General features: G+C 40.0%; 1 protein-coding gene across 1 annotated transcript in view; it reads left to right on the forward strand.

Moving 5' to 3' along the window:
* The window catches only part of lrch2 (leucine-rich repeats and calponin homology (CH) domain containing 2), a gene marked incomplete at its 3' end in the record, with an annotated part of 22344 nt that extends 6403 nt beyond the window's left edge, over window positions 1-15941 (forward strand). Inside the window, exons 2-21 of the mRNA XM_079214286.1 lie at window positions 2189-2333; window positions 2597-2723; window positions 2822-2927; window positions 3418-3554; window positions 3811-3941; window positions 4158-4245; window positions 4807-4903; window positions 5023-5120; window positions 5206-5273; window positions 5983-6087; window positions 6467-6535; window positions 8040-8102; window positions 8313-8361; window positions 8506-8646; window positions 8944-8994; window positions 9111-9174; window positions 10252-10364; window positions 14596-14733; window positions 14834-14911; window positions 15822-15941. Of these exons, the coding sequence (XP_079070412.1) occupies window positions 2189-2333; window positions 2597-2723; window positions 2822-2927; window positions 3418-3554; window positions 3811-3941; window positions 4158-4245; window positions 4807-4903; window positions 5023-5120; window positions 5206-5273; window positions 5983-6087; window positions 6467-6535; window positions 8040-8102; window positions 8313-8361; window positions 8506-8646; window positions 8944-8994; window positions 9111-9174; window positions 10252-10364; window positions 14596-14733; window positions 14834-14911; window positions 15822-15941 (1988 nt within the window). The remainder of the gene's footprint in view (window positions 1-2188; window positions 2334-2596; window positions 2724-2821; window positions 2928-3417; window positions 3555-3810; window positions 3942-4157; window positions 4246-4806; window positions 4904-5022; window positions 5121-5205; window positions 5274-5982; window positions 6088-6466; window positions 6536-8039; window positions 8103-8312; window positions 8362-8505; window positions 8647-8943; window positions 8995-9110; window positions 9175-10251; window positions 10365-14595; window positions 14734-14833; window positions 14912-15821) is intronic.
* Between the last annotated feature and the right edge of the window lie 2908 nt (window positions 15942-18849).

Raw genomic sequence — 18849 nt, forward strand, 5'->3', positions numbered from 1 at the left:
GCAGCAGTGGAGAGAGAGTCTGTTATTTGCCCCAACACGCAGTCGGATGTCCGTTAGTGTAGAGTTTGCTGTGTCATAGGAAGATACAGCCAGACATCCTCTGCACTACCAACATAAATTGTTAGCTCAGTGATTTGGCGCGAGGGTGCAGCGCAGGGGTGCCTCAGTGGAGGGCTCGTCTGCCTGGCAGGTTTTGTCCTGCGGGAGCTTTGGGCGACCAGCAGGTGGATAAAAGGCCCACTGTGGGCTGCAGATGGTGCATGGCCTGGGTTGGAGGAGGGAGAAGGGGACAGAGATAGACAGGCTCACAAAGACTGCCTCCACCCACCCCCATCGTCCATCGACCCACATGATTCAACTGCTAAAGCAGAATCCCCAGTTGTTTGGATGGTCTGTGTACAGCTGGGCTACAGCATCAAGGTTAGAGCCTCAGGGAGCAGCAGAATTTACTCTTAATGGAACACGAGTATACCCTGTGACCTCAGCTTTGGTCTTTCTCATGTGGTAATAATTTCAGTTTCCCTTTGTGCTGCAGACTCATGGTCTGCTTCTCACTTCTGCTTACTCGCTGCTGTCAGAGCTCAGACCACAGCTACAGAGTGAGGCCTGTCGGGTCTATTGTTGGTCATTCAAGCTCAGTCAGAAACGAGAGTCTTTCTAAAGGCACAAACACAACTCACAAAAGTTTTGCTCGGCTCATGGCATTTTGTAACCTCGGGCAGTAGGGGTTAAGGGTTGCGTTGTCTGCGTAAAAAGGTTGAAATGCTATTGATATTACATTGCTAATCCATCCATAGTAAACAGAATTCTTAGGTCAGTGAGTATTTGTTGTCAGGAAAGCCCATATAGCGTATTTGTAGAGGGCAATGGAGGCGCAGTGTTTGATTTTCAGCAGTAAGCTGTTTTTCATCTTTGGCTGAGCTGCTCCCCACATAGGTCTCTAATTATCATGTCACCCAGCGATAATTCAGAAGACATACACACACGCAATTTGAAGCTACTGAATCAATATGCGTCTAAAGGTTAAGTCCTATCAATAAGGTAGTATTTATACATGTATTCTTCCCCAGGCATCCTCATGTTTTCTGTTTAAATGAATGTTGTTTGTCTCTGGCTTCATTTAATAGATGACACAAAAGAAAGTGAGATAGTGTGGATGTGTTTGCACGCTCGTGTGTCTGTGTGTGTGTGCATGGACACGTCCAAAGGGTCGAGTCTGGTTGATATACTATGATTTAGTAAATGATGTGCTGACTGAGTGTTTTCCTCTGCTTCGATGTTTTTGGGCAAGAGAGCCAGTATCTAAATATTTAATCACGAGAAGTGAAGATGCAGATGAGAGGCTGTGCTCACACTCATTGACTGGAGCAGGGATCACGCTCATATTGTTGTCCCTGGGTAGTATATAGCAACCACTCTTGGCTGATTAATGCGGGGCTGTGATTTTTGCAGCAAATTGGCTTCAGTAGTCAAGCAGAGCACATGAGTTAATGTCATGTCTGTGCTAACTGTGTCACACACTTCTAAGCACAGCTTGCCCCTTTATTGATTCAACATCAGCACATACCAATTTTAACTATCTCCTGGAACTAACGTGTTTCATATCAATGTCCCCCTCTGGATGAATTTGAATACATTTGTTCATCTCTTAATTGAAAATAACTGCAAAACCGAATGACATCCCATGAGCCTCAGCTGTACTTTGTGTTTAGCGCTAATTAGTGAATATTAGCGGGCCAACATGATAAACTAAGAAAGTGAACATAGTCGACATTATACCGGCTAAACATTATCACATAGGCATTTAGTCATTGTGAATAATCATCTGTTGCTTGCAACAAAAAGAAAAAATATGTGGAGTGAATTCTAACTTTTTCCTCACATTCATACAATTCAAAAGCCGTTACTGGGCCCCTCCCAGCAAGATCAATATTAAAAATACTGAGATATTAAACTGCCAGTAGCACTCAAAACTTCGAGGCCAAGACTCTGGTGTAATCTTAGACCGGTGTTCGATGAAGAGGCCGCTCCGCCACTGAGATGTATTGATTAGTCGTTCAGCTCTATGGCCTCATGCCTGAAGCATACATAATGGATGGTGCCCAAATCTTCAGGAGATTATAATGTGTATGTCATCTCTGTGTTCAAAGTGTACAGATTTATCAGCTCCTCTTTCTCCACCTTGCAGATTTGTCCAAGAATCGCCTCACGGAAATCCCACCAGAAGTGTGTCTGTTCGCCCCCCTCGAGTCGCTCAACCTCTACCACAACTGCATCAAGTGCATCCCAGAAGCCATTATCAATCTGCAGATACTGACTTATCTTGATATCAGGTGGGTCATTGCTAACCCTATACTTTCACTTTGGTCCCTAAGTCTCATTATACACGCAACAAAAGTGAATGACTGTTGTTGTGTTTTTTTGTTTTTTTTTATCTCTGAAGTGCATGTTCCCCTTGCAGTACATTTAACAGTATCAAAAATGCTATCATATAAGAGAGGCATTTCCTCTTTTGCTGAAACTCAATTCCCACTCGCTGTTACATGCTTCTGTATACTGTTTTGAATGCAGGTCAATGTTTTATATCTCTCTACAGCCGAAATCTCCTGTCAGTTTTGCCAAAACACTTGTTCAACCTCCCCCTCAAAGTTCTCCTGGTGAGCAACAACAAACTTGTGTCCCTCCCCGAGGAGATCGGCAAGGCCAAAGAGTTGATGGAACTGGTGAGCAGTGTGTATGTGTCAAGCAGTGCATTACATGAACCTGTGTATATTGTAGAGCCAGAGGACTACCATTTCCTAAACTTTGTCTCCCCCTGCAGGACGTGAGCTGTAACGAGATCCAGGTGCTGCCAGCTCAGGTGGGGAGGCTTCATGCCTTGCGAGAACTCAACATCAGGAAGAACTGTCTTCACATGCTGCCTGAGGGTCAGTCCATCACACCCTTTATTTCCCTCACTTTTTTCATTTAGTAAGAAGTAGACATAAAAGCAGTTGCGGATACCTTCCCATTCTCTGCATGCATTTTGAATAAGAGTGAATTAAATAAAATTATATAACACAATCACTCCCTTAAATTGGGAGTTTGGAGATGTTTTTAATGGGAAAATCTGCATTACAAAGAGTTTGAAAGATATGGGTGTTTACTCACGCATAGGGACAAATAAAGTAGATTGCAACAATTCTGATCGAGTTCCTCAAATGTAAAGTGCAGCCAACACTAAGTCGCTGGAATACTCCTTTAAGATAACATTAGCCGAGAAACAAGACCAATTTGACTTGACTCAATTCTTTGGGTGCGGCAGTATTTAGGATTAGGTTTAACCCGCCGGCATAATAAAGATGACATTTTTCCCATTGTATGTTGGAAGCAGTGCATTACATTCAACAAAAGCTGTTCTCTGGTCTGTACTTTCAGAGTTGGCTGACCTGCCCCTCATCCAACTTGATTTTTCCTGCAATAAGATCACAGAGATTCCTCCAGTCTACAGGAAACTCAGGCAGCTGCAGCACATCATCCTTGATAACAACCCTATGCAGTCTCCACCAGCACAGGTACGTGCATTCATCTCACAATTCTGTCTGTGCACATTATATATATATATATATATATATATATATATATATATATATATATATATATATATATATATATGGTATGTTTAGTGTCAACATGCAGCTCAAATCCTCTTCTTATCTGAAATGGAGTTGACCGGTCCCTCCCATTTTCATGAACCTGGTACAACTGTGTCATCTAGTGAATGAACGTATTAATCTTTCAACTCAGACACCTTATGTGCTTGCGTTTCAGATTTGTCTTAAGGGCAAAGTGCACATATTCAAGTACCTAAACATCCAGGCGTGTAGGATGGACAAGAAACCGGACACCCTGGATCTCCCCTCCCTCAGCAAACGTTGCCTTCCACAGCCTCTTACAGATAGGTACAGACACAGTTATGGTTATTGGTTAATCATGAAGGGACACACAATACACCCAATGTTTGTATCATATCTGTTCCTCTGAAAATATTTTTTGCATCAAAACAAACTCCCTTGACGATACGTGTTATGTTCATTTATTATTCTGTGCTTGCAAATTGGATTTAATGGTTACCTGATATGGCCCTAATGAAGGGGTTTTGTGTTGCTTATTTCCAGCATGGAAGATTTTTATCCCAGTAAGAACCACGGGCCTGACTCTGGAATTGGAAGTGACAATGGTGACAAGAGGCTGTCTACTACTGAGGTCAGAGTTCAAACACTCAACATGAACTGATGCAACATTTTAAGATGCATGAATGTCAAAGTACACCTTTTGGCATAATGGAAACAATGCTGCTAGCTTTTATAGCAAAGTTACTTACTAGATCATAATTCGGCCTCACAATCAGATATAGAAAAATAGACAGGTACAAAAAAAAAATCCAAAGATGCCAAATACAGGTGGGCAGACTAGACGAAACAATGGCCAGATAGGCATGGTAACGAGACTATCTGCTCACCGGGCACTTGGTAGACGGGCTAATGGGAGGTAGTTGTGTAGGCAGGTGGGTGATCAGGGGTGGTTGGCTGAGGTGGGAAGGTCTCTGAGGATGACTGGTGTGCAGACGGTGATTAATTGAGGCCAGACATGACAGCAGAGGTTCCTGTGGAAAATCGACAACTTTGAAACATGTGTGGGAGTACACCTCTGCCTCAGACACAAGTAACCTCCCTGCCGCCGCTGAGTCAACGTATTGCATGAGAAGCAGGAATCATTATTTGTATTATATTAACAGTTATCATTTGTTCTTTTCTCCTCCTGCAGCCTTCAGATGATGATACTGTCAGCCTGCACTCTCAGGTTTCAGAGACAGCCCGTGCTGATGCCCTTTCTCTTCTCTCTAAAATGGATTCCGTCAAAGGTTACCGAAAATAAGAATCACATATTCCCCTTTGGCCGCTATAACAGAGACGAGGGGGTTGTTGAGTGAAGTGCCTAACATGTTATTTGATGAACGCGGATGCTTCCTCCCTCTATCAGATCAGGATCTCTATGACTTTATAGACCCCAACCCGGACGAAGATCCTGCTCTGTCAGAGTGTGACGGGCAGCAGAGCAGTCATGTGTCTTGTATCAAGGTATGAATCAATCAATTCATTCATTCATTAATCAATCAATCAATCAATTGGTTCCTGACATGGTGTGTGTGTGTGTGTGTTTCAGGAACTGGAGAAAGTTCTTAATATGTCTCACCAAAGCAAAGATAAAGACGGCTGGAAAGAGGAGTCAGGGTGAGTTCATTACTCATTACGTGACTCATCGCTTTGTCATTATACAATGCATGACACTCATTTGGGCGACGAGAGTGCAAAAAGTGTTCAGTGGAAGAAAGGAGTTTTCTGATCACAGAGTTTACGGTAGTGAGTGGCAGGTCAAACCTGGATACAGTTACAGTGAAAACAAAGAGCATGCTCAGAGGCTTTCTGCAGCTGCTGCCTTGCAGTGTTAATCTAACATGGTGTGAATGTTGTCTCTTTAGATATTTTAAATTCACCATAATTGCGAGGCTATTTCAGCACAAAGCAAAAAAAGATGTTTGCAGATGTATATATGAGCAAAATATTTCCACAAATCAATTATAGCAATCATCCATAAGCACTGACTCGTGGTCACAGCAGCTCCTTCAGTCAACTAGATGGTCTTCTTTCATCGCCAGCTGCAAGGACACTGGGAATATTTTGAAGAGTTTGTCAATGTTAGACAATCGTGTGCAGATGTGATTTACTGTCGCATCAAAACGATACATTTAGATTACATGATTTAGTTTATCTACACATGACTATGTCAAAGAGGCCTTAGTGTTTTAACATCTGTACTGAGACTTTCTGAATTTTTTGTTGTGGCGCTCTCCTCCCTTTACAGACCTTTTAAAGAATTTGGGAAAGAATATGGTAAAGATAGAAGGTTATAGTTTCTGATGGTTTTGACAACTTTTTCCAGCTCTGATAAGGAGCAGCTAGTTGAGGATGAGGATGATGAGCTGAAGGAAGTGCTGGATCTGAGGAAGATTGCTGTTCAGCTTTTGCAGCAGGAGCAGCAAAACAGGTGTGTGGGTCTCACTTGTCTTCTAGTAACGAAACAAAAGCCAACCCATTCTTACTGAAACACTCTGCACTGCCATTAGTTTAGCTCTCCATTTGCTGCACTACTAAGATACACCTCCTTCTTTATGTCCAACTCGTGAAAAAAAGATCCTCTCATCAAACCTGTGTTTGTGGAATCATTCTCAGTTTCTCAATATCCACGGATTCTTTTCCTTACATCCCCAAATATCGCTCCATCATCCCCAATTTGCCTCTTTCACTTCAGCTCTTAAAATCAGATTATTGTCACCATGACTTCACTCTTGTCCTCTCCTGATCATTTTTTATTTCCTGCTTTCTCCCTCAACTCGGTGGCTGTGCAATTGATTCGTGGCTTCTAGACGGAGGTCTTTGATTTGCAGAGCAGAGAGTCTTATTCACCGACGGAGAGTGACGGGCCGTGCACACAGGTAGATGGACTTTCTTTCTGCATCAGTCAGAGATTATCACACTGGGGAGATAATCACTGGTCATGTCCATGGGAACGCTAACCGGTGGTGTATAGTAATACACACCACAAGTAGAAATACTTTGTTACTGTACTTAAGTCGTTTTTTTATTTTTTATATCTGTACTGTACTTTACTATTTATATTTCTGTTGACTTTTACTTTTACTTCACTACATTTTGCAAAGAAAACTGATACTTTTACTCCAATACATTTCCCCTGAAACCTTCGTTACTCGCTACAAAATCAAATCTATCTATAGAAAAAAATAAATAATGATGAGACCAACATTGGGAACTGTGGTGGAACATAGACTCCATGCAAGCAGGTTTGGTGAATCACAATATTATGCATTTTACCTGTACATGCATCTCGGGGTGATCCCGGTCGTGTGTTCTTTATGTCCCGTCTACTGCTTAACTTATAACCCGCTGCACAAAGACAGGATGTTGAAATGGAAGCAGGTTTTCAGAGCTTTTTTGGCGATCTCAGGATACTCTGCCTTGGTTTTAATCCAGAACACCGGCAGAGTTGAAACAGACTTTTAAGTTTAATTTTTAGGGTAACGTATCATGTAACCTCTTGACGTGTGTCAAGATGCTCCATCTGAGGTTACACACAGACAGATGTATCCAGTCATTTTTAAAAATAAAACATCTTTGCGGGCCTTGATTTCTTTTCTTTTTTTTTTTTATTCATTCTTTCAGGGAGCCAGGGACGAATGAGCATACTTATGAACGCACTGTTACAACTCCTTCATAGTGCCATATTGCTTTTTGGAGAATTATGATGATAAGTTCATAGTAGATGCAAAAGTATACTTATGTACAATATGAAAATGAATGAATGAATATATACACTTTATTAATCCCCAAGGGGAATTTTTTTTGTCGTCATCAAATATATTATGTTGAACATTGTTGCTCCTGGATGGATCACAGCCAACCCAATTATTTTCATCACAACTCTTTGTGACCTTGGTCATGGTGGCCACAGCACTTAAAAACTTCATAATTCTCAAAATTCTGACCCTTTGCTTTTTTATTAACAGCATTTACTTTAAGACTTTTACTCAAGTAGTATTATAATAGGTGACTTTCACTTTTACTGGAGTCATTTTACAGTAAGGTATCTTTACTTTTACTCAAGTATGGCTTTTGGGTACTTTTCTTCACTGACGCTAACACAGCATGAGGAAATCTAAGTTGTTTCATTATAGAAGTGGATGTAGCTCTCTGGTAGAATTGTGAACTTTGTAAATGGGTGTTCTGACATATTATCTCAATCATCGTGCCAATGAGTTGCCCTTTGTTGCTCAACTGGTTACATTTCCATTGAATTTGAACAAGCCCATGTATTATACTTGTTTGTATTTGTCAACATATCATTATCATTGGCATAGCTGAGTCATTTCCGTTGTTTCTTTTTGTTGTGAAACACAGTAACGTCTCAGTTTCTGCCTGCAGATTCCTAAGTTACTCTGGAAGCTCAGGCAGCAAACCGAGGCCCCCTCCTCAGACCGCTCGCAGGTACGTACTGTCAGGTATTTCTGCTTAATAAATTACTTTAATGGTGTGTTTAGGTTAATCACAGGACAGTTCTAATCAGACATAATAACATTAAGCCTCATGCATAACCCCTTACACAAACAGACACCTGAGGCCCAGAGCATTTCTAATGATAACTGAACATAAAACAACAGGTACAGTCATCTGATGCTACTCTTGTCTTTATTCTAGTGCTTCTCTGGATGAAGGAAGTAGTGGGGCATCAGTGCTGAGTGGACAGGTATAAACTCTTTGACTTCAAAGTAAACATACCATGAGTGATCCAACACTTTGTTTACGGTCGTGTCTCCCATTCCTCATGTGATGCTTTCTCTCTAGAGAGGTTGCAGGGAATGATTTTAATTGTGTCCGTCTACTTTTACAGCCTTCTTCATCCTGCTCATTTGATGGCAGCCTGAAGTCAGATCAGTCGGAATCAGAGCCAAAGTGGCCCGAAGTCCCACCGGTCCTCAATCAGAATGAAGATCGCAGGAGGAACAAGTATCTGAGAAAAGATTATCTGAAGGTATGAGCATGTACACGTCTAACTATAACTGCAGCAGCCTTATTTAAATGGGTCCTCTGCACAACAAGCCTCACTAGTTGCATGAGCATATATCTCACCCTCAGAAGATTAGTTGAATATCTCTCATCTACCTCTACCGGTGTCAAGGCTGGCAGAAAGCTTTGGTCATTTGTTGTGTTTTGTTTGATGGTTTGATTAAAGATAACCTAGTGAAAGAATGTATGATGAATTTTAAAATGATATCACCCATGGCTAGTATGTTAGTAAATTCATGAAGAGAATGTGCTTTCCTGACAGTACAAGTGCCAGAGTGCTCGGAAAAACTCCAGTGGGAATGACGACTGTGAGGTGGGTGTGAGAGACATCCTGCTGCGAATGAAAATACAAATATCGAATCATCTCAAACAATCCTTCAGTTCTCAGGCAAAATTCTACTATTAATGTTTATGATGTCTTGTCTCCAGGAGGGTTTGCGCAACGTTGATTTCAGCACCACTCTCACTGTGTTTGGACTAAAGCCGAGATCAGGTAATACGCACGTTCTTATTCAAACCTCATCATAGGGCTTAGCTAAATGACTCAATATTACCTTGTGTGCACTTAGCTTATTCTATGAATACACTAATACAGCTTGTATATAAGTGAGGCAGTGCTGCATGTTAAGCCAAGGCTCATATCTGAAGCCAAGATATTTTTTTAGGTGGAGTCTCAGTGTCCTTTCTCTGGAAGTGGGAAGGTTTCTTAGGAACTGCCTGCCTGCTCTATATCAGTGCATTAGCAGTCAAGGACAAGACGCAACCGGATTAATGACTCTTCCTGCTTTATTTTTGGTCCACTTATAAATCATAGACATGTGTTTTCATTATTATTGATTTATAGCAATCTGATCATCAGATCATTTACATATTTAAAAGTTAATATACTTAAAAAAATACTCATGTGCAAGTAAAAGTCCTGCATTGAAAACTACAGTTCAATAAAAGTGTAAGTTTAAGCTTGAAAATGTATGAGCAGTAAAAGTACTCATATTAATTATGTGAGCAATATTTTGTGCATTTTTTCCAGCTGGTTCAGCGGCAGCTATTTATTTGTTTTAACTTTTATATAAGGCTGCAACTAATTGATATTTTCATTATGGATTAATCCACTCATTAGTTTTTTGATAAATGGATCAACGGCATTACGAGTATTCATTTGCAGAAAATGGAAATACTAAAGTACGAACAAGTAACTTAATTCGTACTGTACTTAAAAAAAAAAAAAAAAGCGGTGTTCTCTTGAGGATTGTGAGGAAGATTTTAATAAACAAAAAACAGAGTTGCATAAGTTATGACCCCTGTATCTGATGGTAAGATGTTTGTACAGATGACAATTAGAAGACTGCCTAATAGATAATAGAGTGACATTTTGAGTTGTAAATCAACTCTTATCATTAACCTCCTTGAATAGTGTCTTATATTTAAAAGAACATCTTTGGAAAACATTCATATTATACTGTGTACTGTAAGAACTAAAGATAAAAGGTGACGCAGGAAGTTAGAACCATTTCATATCTAGCTTCCTCTTTGGCATTTCACTGTGTGTTATCTGGAACTCCCTTTTCAGCCTTCACCAAAGGAAGCCGCCAGGAGTACACCTCGGTAGACCCCAGCTTCACTATGAGGAGGAAGATGGAGCACTTGAGAGAGGAAATCGAGCAGATAGGACTCTTACGGCAGGTCAGAAGCTTCCCGGCTTGTTTATGCAATCTGCGCAAATCATTGAGTTGGTCACAGGTCACAGCCTGGCGGATCCTGCTTTTGTTCCAGTGTTCGTGGGAGTGTGTGTGCCCTCACAGAGCATTCACATTTAATGATACAAAAGTGCCACGACTGCCATCTCATTTTGCCTATGCAGCATAGCATATTGTGTTGAAAGTCAAGCTTTTCTCAACTTTCACCTTAGCGCTATTTTATATGCTGAGACCAATAGAACGCAAATTGCACACACTTTCCTGTAATATGACTGGACACTACCCCGGCATCAATATCTCACAATGCAATGCAGAGGTGTTCGATGTAGGTTTATTTTTGTTCAAAGTGTTTTTTTCCCACTTTGCTAGATATTGTGTATTTTATTAATTAGTTCAGACTTTGAGGTTACCACAGTTACAGTGACGCTCTCAGTCTACAGATCAGTGAGTCCGAAAAAGATGCATACGACACACACACACACACACACACCGTTTATTCACACAAAAGCTGATGGTACATATGAAATACAAAAATACAAGCAACTCAATTTTTACTAAGTACTGTAGTTGTGAAAATATGCCTTTGCTGCTTCTTTTTAGGATTGTGAGGAAGATGTCATTTTAAAAACCAAGAAACAGAGTTGCATAACTTAGGACCCCTGTATCTGATTGTAAGATGTTTGGAAAGATGACAATTAGATGACTGCCTCATACTTAATAGAAATTTAGAGTTTTAAATCAACTCTTATCATTAACCTTTCTTGAATAGTGTCTTATATTTAAAAGAACATCTTTGGAAAACATTCATATTATACATGACTTCATTACCAGCTAATTGCTGCTCAAGTATTGAGTTGCCCAATAGAAACTTCCTGTCACAGTTTTCGTAATAGTAGTAGCACTGCTTTGTAGTGCTACATTCGCGTACTTCTTAGTAGTAAGACGAGTCGTTTTTCGGAGCACTAGGAGTAGATTATGTTGTAGTAGTGCTACATTATGCACTGACATAAAGCCGTGTTAGGCTGTACAGTGTTCTTCTAGAGGAGGAGGGGATGTTTGATACATGTTTTGATACATTTTCAGAATGTCAGGTGGATTCTTTGAAGTGTATAAGACTAGTTCAGAATTGTCATTGTGCGAACATGCAGAGGTACATTTTTCCTTCAAGTGTAATTACAGGCTTATACCTGTCAGGAACAACTGACAAAGTAACTCTCATTAACTTCTCATTAAAATTTTGTTTCTTGACAACATGTGCAGTTGAAGTAACTCTCATTAACTTCAACTGCACATGTTGTCAAGAAACAAAATTCCTCAAAGCTCATTTGGGTATTTTGTGTGTGTGTGTGTGTGTGTGTGTGTGTGTGTGTGTGTGTGTGTGTGTGTGTGTGTGTGTGTGTGTGTGTGTGTGTGTGTGTGCGTGTGTGTGTGTGTGTGTGTGAAGCTACGGAGACCTTGGTGCCACATATGAGATCACAGGAGGAACTTCAACCTCTCATCACAGCTTCTGAAATACAATATAGTGCACAGTAGTGCTCAACCCATGTGATTCTGAACAACCACATAATATCCCATTGATCACACTTCACATCTGCAGGCCATTCCACATGTTAAGATGAACTAATATCCCTGAAGTAAGCAAACATAATTTACAGATGCAGAGGAAATCCCTAAACAGTAGTTAGTGTGTTTTCCAGAGGGTAATAGAGACAGACCAGACAGTGTAAAAGGACACAAAGCGGAAGGCTGTTTCAAAGCTGAGAAGTAACAACAGTAGTAAAGGAACGCAAGGCATGCACATGAATAATAGAGCAGACATGCACTTTACTGGGAAACCCGCCGCTGACTTCTTTCTATATAAGGAGTTCGGGCACCATCTATTTTAACTTTGTCATTTTGTGTCCATTCTTAATATATGAAATCTTAATTCTTAATATTTCAAGGCCTTCTTTTCCAGGTTGGCTTAAATGGCTTGACCCTTGACCTTAACAAAGAAGTCAAGTCTTGAGCCTGCTGAATGAACTTTCTATCTGAATACAATCCTTGTGATTGCTGGTGAGAGATTGCAATACTTTCTGGTCCCCGGCAAGTGCTCTCAATGGAAACTGCAATTGAGGTCAGATTTCAGAAAAAAAAAACTGCATTCTCAAAGTTTCACTTTTAGGAAACACTATTCGACAATGCAGAGAGCAGAACAACCAGGGGCATTTTTAGGATTCAAGGAAAGGGGGGGGGCTTAGCCCCTAGAGAACTGGCATGTGTGTGCAAGCTTCATTGTATTTCATTTATCCATTGTTTCAGACAGTTCATAGATTGGTTCAATCAGAAAGAGTGTGATTTTGCTCTGTAGGTTTGCTTGCATTCATTCAGTATATGATAATAGAAGAGACAGAATGTCAGGGTCATAGTGAACACAAATATGAACTTTTCTCAAATAACGAGAGAGAAATACTTTTCCTGCTTGTAAAGGAAAGACGGATAAACTAGCTTTCATATCCGCGTCACTCCCAAATCCAATGGATGGAGAATGGACCTGACAGTGTCAACCTTTGAGTTGTTTACTTGTTTTATTTTGAGCAGAAGGGAATACGATTTTGATCTATTTTGTTGTCTGTGTAGTTTTTACAAACCAATGATATTTTATGCTAATTTGGACACTATCACTGAGATAAAGATGAACTAGTTCAGTGTCAAATATACCATTCAATAGTAAAAAAAAACATGAATAACAAAAATAAAAACATTTCAAGTACATCTTAATTATCGAATGATAAATATTGTATGATGGTACTCCTTGGTCAAAGTCAAAGTCAGTTTTATTGTCAATTTTGTGCAATGTGCAAAAATCGAAAGTATGTTTCTCTTCTGTCCAACATATAGAGAATTGTGCAATAGTAATAATAATAATAATAAAGTAAAAAAAACAACAACATATAACATATAGACAACATAAATTAGGAACTATTTAGACTGTGAAGGACTAAACTATAAATAAATGACTAACTCCTTAGCAGCATAGTTTACTATGAGTTAAACGTCTTGGTATAGTTTACTATGAGATAAACTCCTTGGTATAGTTTACTAAGAGATAAACTCCTTGGTGTAGTTTACTATGAGATACACTCTTTGGTGTAGTTTACTATGAGATAAACTCCTTGGTGTAGTTTACTATGAGATACACTCCTTGGTGTAGTTTACTATGAGATAAACTCCTTGGTGTAGTTTACTATGAGATACACTCCTTGGTGTAGTTTACTATGAGATAAACTCCTTGGTGTAATCCTGCTGTGGTTGATGAGAGACATTACAGAGTGAGAAAGCCAGCACAGCAGCCTCCCAAAGGTCCTAGTGCCCTAAGGTTAAGTATGATGATAGGCTATTGGATTGTAATTTTAAGGGGAGAAAACATACAAACCAGAACACACGCACATATGTAGCATGTTAGTTATAAATAAGTTGTCCATGTGAGAAACAATAGTTTAATGTAATGACATTACCAAAATAAAAATAAAATTAAAAAAAAGATTTTTTATTTTTTTATTTTTTATTTTTTTAAATTAATATTCGGGGCTAATTAAAAAACATCCGGGGCTAAAGCCATGGAGTTTGTAAAAGTTCGGCTACTTTTTTGGGGGGAAATCTAGCATAGATCATGCTGGACATCAATAGTTATGATCGAAATATGTTAAAGTGTTTTTTTTGAAAATATACATTTTATTCACAAATAAATTCTGAAAAAAATGATATAAAATAATACAAGTAATATAACTCATTTGGGGTTCATACGACTACTTGAATAAAATAAAGACGTAAAAAAAGAACCATGTACGAGCCTCAGGTTTCAAGAGGTTAATCTGAAGACAGCAAGAAAGGTTAAAGGTGCAGCACCTTAAACTCTTTCATCTGCAATTATTTTAATTAAAAAACATTATTTTAATTGCAGATGAAAGAGTTTAAGGTGCAGCACCTTAAACTTGTAGAACTTGTAAACGTGTAGTTGTGTGTAGATCATTAGCAATAAATAGTATGAACACACAAACAGCTTTTCTCACTGTATTAACCGCAGTGACATTATTTTGTAAACCCTCCCAAACATGACTCACACAGTGCGGAACAGGCCTGGACACACTCCTCAGACTATCAGAGGAGACATAAGTTATTGTGAATGTACAGTATGAATACAGTAATGTCATGCTTCCTTGCTATTGTGTTTGCAGAACGTTGAGTTCAGACTGAAGGTGTTGCTCCCAGACGATGTTGGAGCTGCTCTGATGGATGGGGTTGTCCTTTGCCATTTAGCCAATCACATCTGTCCTCGGTCTGTTGCCAGCATCCATGTGCCGTCTCCCGCAGTGGTAATACATTAGCAATAAATGCACTGTTATCTACAATAATTTACAGCTTCATGAAATGTTTTTTCTGTGTCTCTAACATGATTTATATTCTGGCCTCCAGCCAAAGCTTAGCATGGCTAAATGCCGTAGGAATGTGGAGAACTTCTTGGATGCCTGTAAGAAGCTGGGTGTAACTCAGGTAATATTATTATATTATATATAATGTGTTAAATAATGGCTTTCCCTGTATTGACTTTACTTTATGTTTTTCTTTATAAGATTAATGATGATGATATCGTCTGTGGTGCCGTACATTGTTGACGTACATTAATACTGACTGACTGTACTAAATATCTGCAAGTTCTGTATTGCACAACCCTTGTGTAGTCTTGGGGTCAAAATGACCCATCAACACACATACATATACACTCGTACACGGGTCATTTTGACTCCAAGACAACACAAGGGTTGGGTTTGAGTCGACACAAACTGAAACAAATGCCGCAACAGGCTCAGCAGAAAATTCAGGCCTCTACCAACGCTGCCCCCACACAAATAACATTAGAGGTTATTTGTATGAAAGCCAAACAAATGCCATAATAATTATAACATGAATGATTTAAGCAGGGTGCAGAAATTCAAAAAGAAAATGCATGTGCTTTTACACAATTGTGTGCTTACGTGTAATTATGTTTTTTGTTTGTTTTGAGTGAACTGATCCTTTATCAAGTGATGAGAGACGAGTAGAGAGTGAGCAGATAATTAATCTGTGTGCTGTTGCTGTGAAGAAAGTCTCATAAATGTGCTTCAGACAGCCACAACAATTTTTGAGAAAGTCTGAGGTTTTCCCAAGAAAACCTAATAATTGTTTTGATGATATATTAATTAAATTAAACATAACACAGCTAGAAAACGCGTGATGATTATAGATCATAGAAATCTCACGGAGCAAATAAACCCCAATCTATCTACATGGTTAAATACCACAAGAGGTGAGTATGTTATTTTTTAGAACGAACCAACCCTTTAAAAGATGAGGGAGAGGAGAATCTATGGAAGTCCCACCTGTGTTTTATTGCTGAGTGTAAGACGTCCCTCTGCTCACTCAGGACAAGCTATGTCTGCCCCATCACATCCTCGAGGAGCGCGGCCTGGTGAAGGTGGGTATGACTGTCCAGGCTCTGCTGGATCTGCCCGCATCGAAGCCCACGCAACTGTCAGCTGTTTGACAGGAGCCTGAATGCTGCGTCCAACCCGCAGTCACCCAGCCCACCCTCCTCCTCCCCAGCCCGACCCCACACCCCGTAGCCAGGGACCAGAGAGACCCTCGGGGTGAGGACCCAGTGGCTTGTGGGTCTCTGGGAGTTTGCTTCTGCCTGATTGAAACAGGAGACCGGAGGTAGACACGCCTCGGCCTCTTTATATGATGTCAGCCGCCACCACACTTCCCGTGCATCACATTTTCACTTGTATCCTGTTCCAAGTTACTGGGGTCATCCTGTATGTGTGTGGACTAGCAATGTGACTGTGTGTATCCTGAGGAGAGATGCTAAGGACGTCCCTCTCAACATGCTCAGTGATTATTGAGTCGGCAAGTGCCGGTACTGACAACGTCTCCGTGCTGCCGTTGGAGACATTGGCAGTGAGGAGATGACAGACATGTGACTCACTCTTTCACTAAAGAGACATACGCTGGCCACAAACCACTGACTGACCTTAAGGGGTTATTACACTCTTGGGTTTCTCTTCTTTTTGCGGAATTTATTTTTTCCCATGAAAATCAATTTTTGAATTTGATAGTGTTGTTGTGGTTTTTAGTTTTGTTTTTACATTAGGTCCCTGCTGTATCTGCTTTTCAGCAGCCAAACCTGATTCACAAGTTGTGTTGCTGCTTTTTGAGGGAGAACTAAAGGCGAGCCTCTGCAAAAGCGTTACAGCTAGAATCAGATTTGACGTCATCTTACTGGAAGTCACGCATCTGTAGACATTGGCCCCGTTTTCCCTCAAACTCTGGTGTAGTTTCTTATATTTAAACTACTGTACAAATCAATACTTAAAATGCTTTCTCCATACAAGCCTGCATGCCATGACATTTGACCCACTGTGAGAACATATGCTAGGCTTGAGGCCAGAAGCACCACGGTCCTGTTTTGTAGCGTTTTTTCATTGTACATGCAAGGTTTTGGGTTTTTGAAAGTGATTCTGTATAACTTTTCTAAAGATTTTATACTTTCTTTCCAATCATTGCCAATCATCAATTGACATTTTGTTCACAGATCAGAGCATGTGTTTGGAATGTGAGACACAAAGCAGTTGGGACATGACTGCTTTGCATATCCTCTGATGGAACATGTTCATGCTGTGTGTTTGTGGGTGGAGGTGGAAGGAGCAGCCACTCCTGCTAACCTTCTACACACTGCCACCCTGCTCTGTGTGGTTTCTGATACAATTCATTATTTCAGGGAAATGAAATCATTTATGTATTTATTCACGCGCTAAATTAGTGTGTTTGCACCATTTGTCATTAGAGCTGACAGCATAAGAGGTACCTGCATAGAATTTTCACAGGAGTTATTCTGTTATTATTTAACGGTTATTATTTCTTCTATCAATCTTGTTGTCAGGTCTCCAACATGTGGAAAAAGTAAAATGATAGGGGAAATTAAAATAAAGTAAAGCTTTAAATCAATAAATATCAATATCAGAAGTAAGAGTGGAAATGATTATGGACAAAGTTCTTCTATGTTTTAATGGTTTATTTTATATATAGTGATGAACATTTGCCTGTGCACCTTTTGAAGAGAAGTTGAGGACTTGTATTGACCTCTATCATTGACGCATTGGTCATTCAATTAAGTGACCTTTGGCGAGTACAAAGGCTTTGCTAGTTCAGCTAGCGGCCTGTAGCTGACATAAAACCCCATGTTTAAAACAAGGCGGCTAGAGTTAGAGTTTTGATGTCTAGCGAAGACAGCTAATCCTGATGCAAAAACTGCTTTAAGAGGACAAAAGTTCTTCAAGCCACTTCACCACCTTGAAAGTTCACAAATACCATGTTAAACCGCATTGAAACATCTTAAAACATGGCGTATTGTGCCTTAAAAGGGGTGTATTCTTCTGCAGTTTTATGTAATTCCACTTTTGAGGTTATGAAATGCACCTGCCATTATTCTTTTTTTTTTAATCCATGAGTTAACATTTTCCTCCCTGTACTTATTTTTTCAGAAGAGGTTTTAAATTCTGTCATAATAAAGTTAGCTCTGTGGTCGATGTTGAATAAATCCCAGGTTTGTAGTGCATAGACGACCAAAATCTGAGACAGAGTGCCTGAGGTTAATTAACGGCATGACGAGCAGGAGTCAGCTGCTTTGGATCCGATTTCCAGCTTTGAATGCTCTACCTAAGAATCTCTGCTTTCTCTGAATGGGCCGTTGAATCCCGCTGTTGTGTGACTTCCCTCAGGTTAGCCGTGCCAAATAATGGGAGTTTGGCAGAAGTGTCTCCAGATGCCTAAAACAACATTTTTTGTGTCTGGCCACAACTTATTGTATGAGTTCACTGCTGATTGACGTGTATCTGCAAATATTCAATTGCTTCCCGAGTGATTCACAGTTACTTTATGCTTCGGGGTGAGGAGGAAGTAAAGGTAAAACATAAATTCCTCGGGTGAGTATGAATTTGAATGCGTTTACCTGACACCGGCTCACAAAATGGATGTGCAGTTAGCACTGTATAAGGTCAGATGACTTATTCCTCATCTGTCGGCTAAAGTGGAGCAAAACAACTTTTGGAATTATGCTGTCAAATGCCACCATGATGCCGTGCTCTTGTTTTTACCTTGATACGCCACTGTATGCTGAGCTGCGCTTTCATAGTTTCACTGGAAATTAACCAAGTGCCAAATCATGAGGATGTCCTCCGATTGCAAGCTTCAGTGTTTCAGCAAAAGCCTCAACACTGTAGACAGATAATGGATCTCACATGTGGTGTATCCAGATGGCCTGTGTTATGATTTGAGAAAAACGGAACATGAAATATGACAGGCAGTGTGATTGTATGTTTGGCAGCAGTTGCTAAGTCTTTGTTTAAAGGATGTGTCCATATTAGTTCATCTTAAAACAGTAGTCACATGCCCTA

Source organism: Taurulus bubalis (assembly GCF_910589615.1).
Source record: "Taurulus bubalis genome assembly, chromosome: 2".
NCBI lineage: Eukaryota > Metazoa > Chordata > Actinopteri > Perciformes > Cottidae > Taurulus > Taurulus bubalis.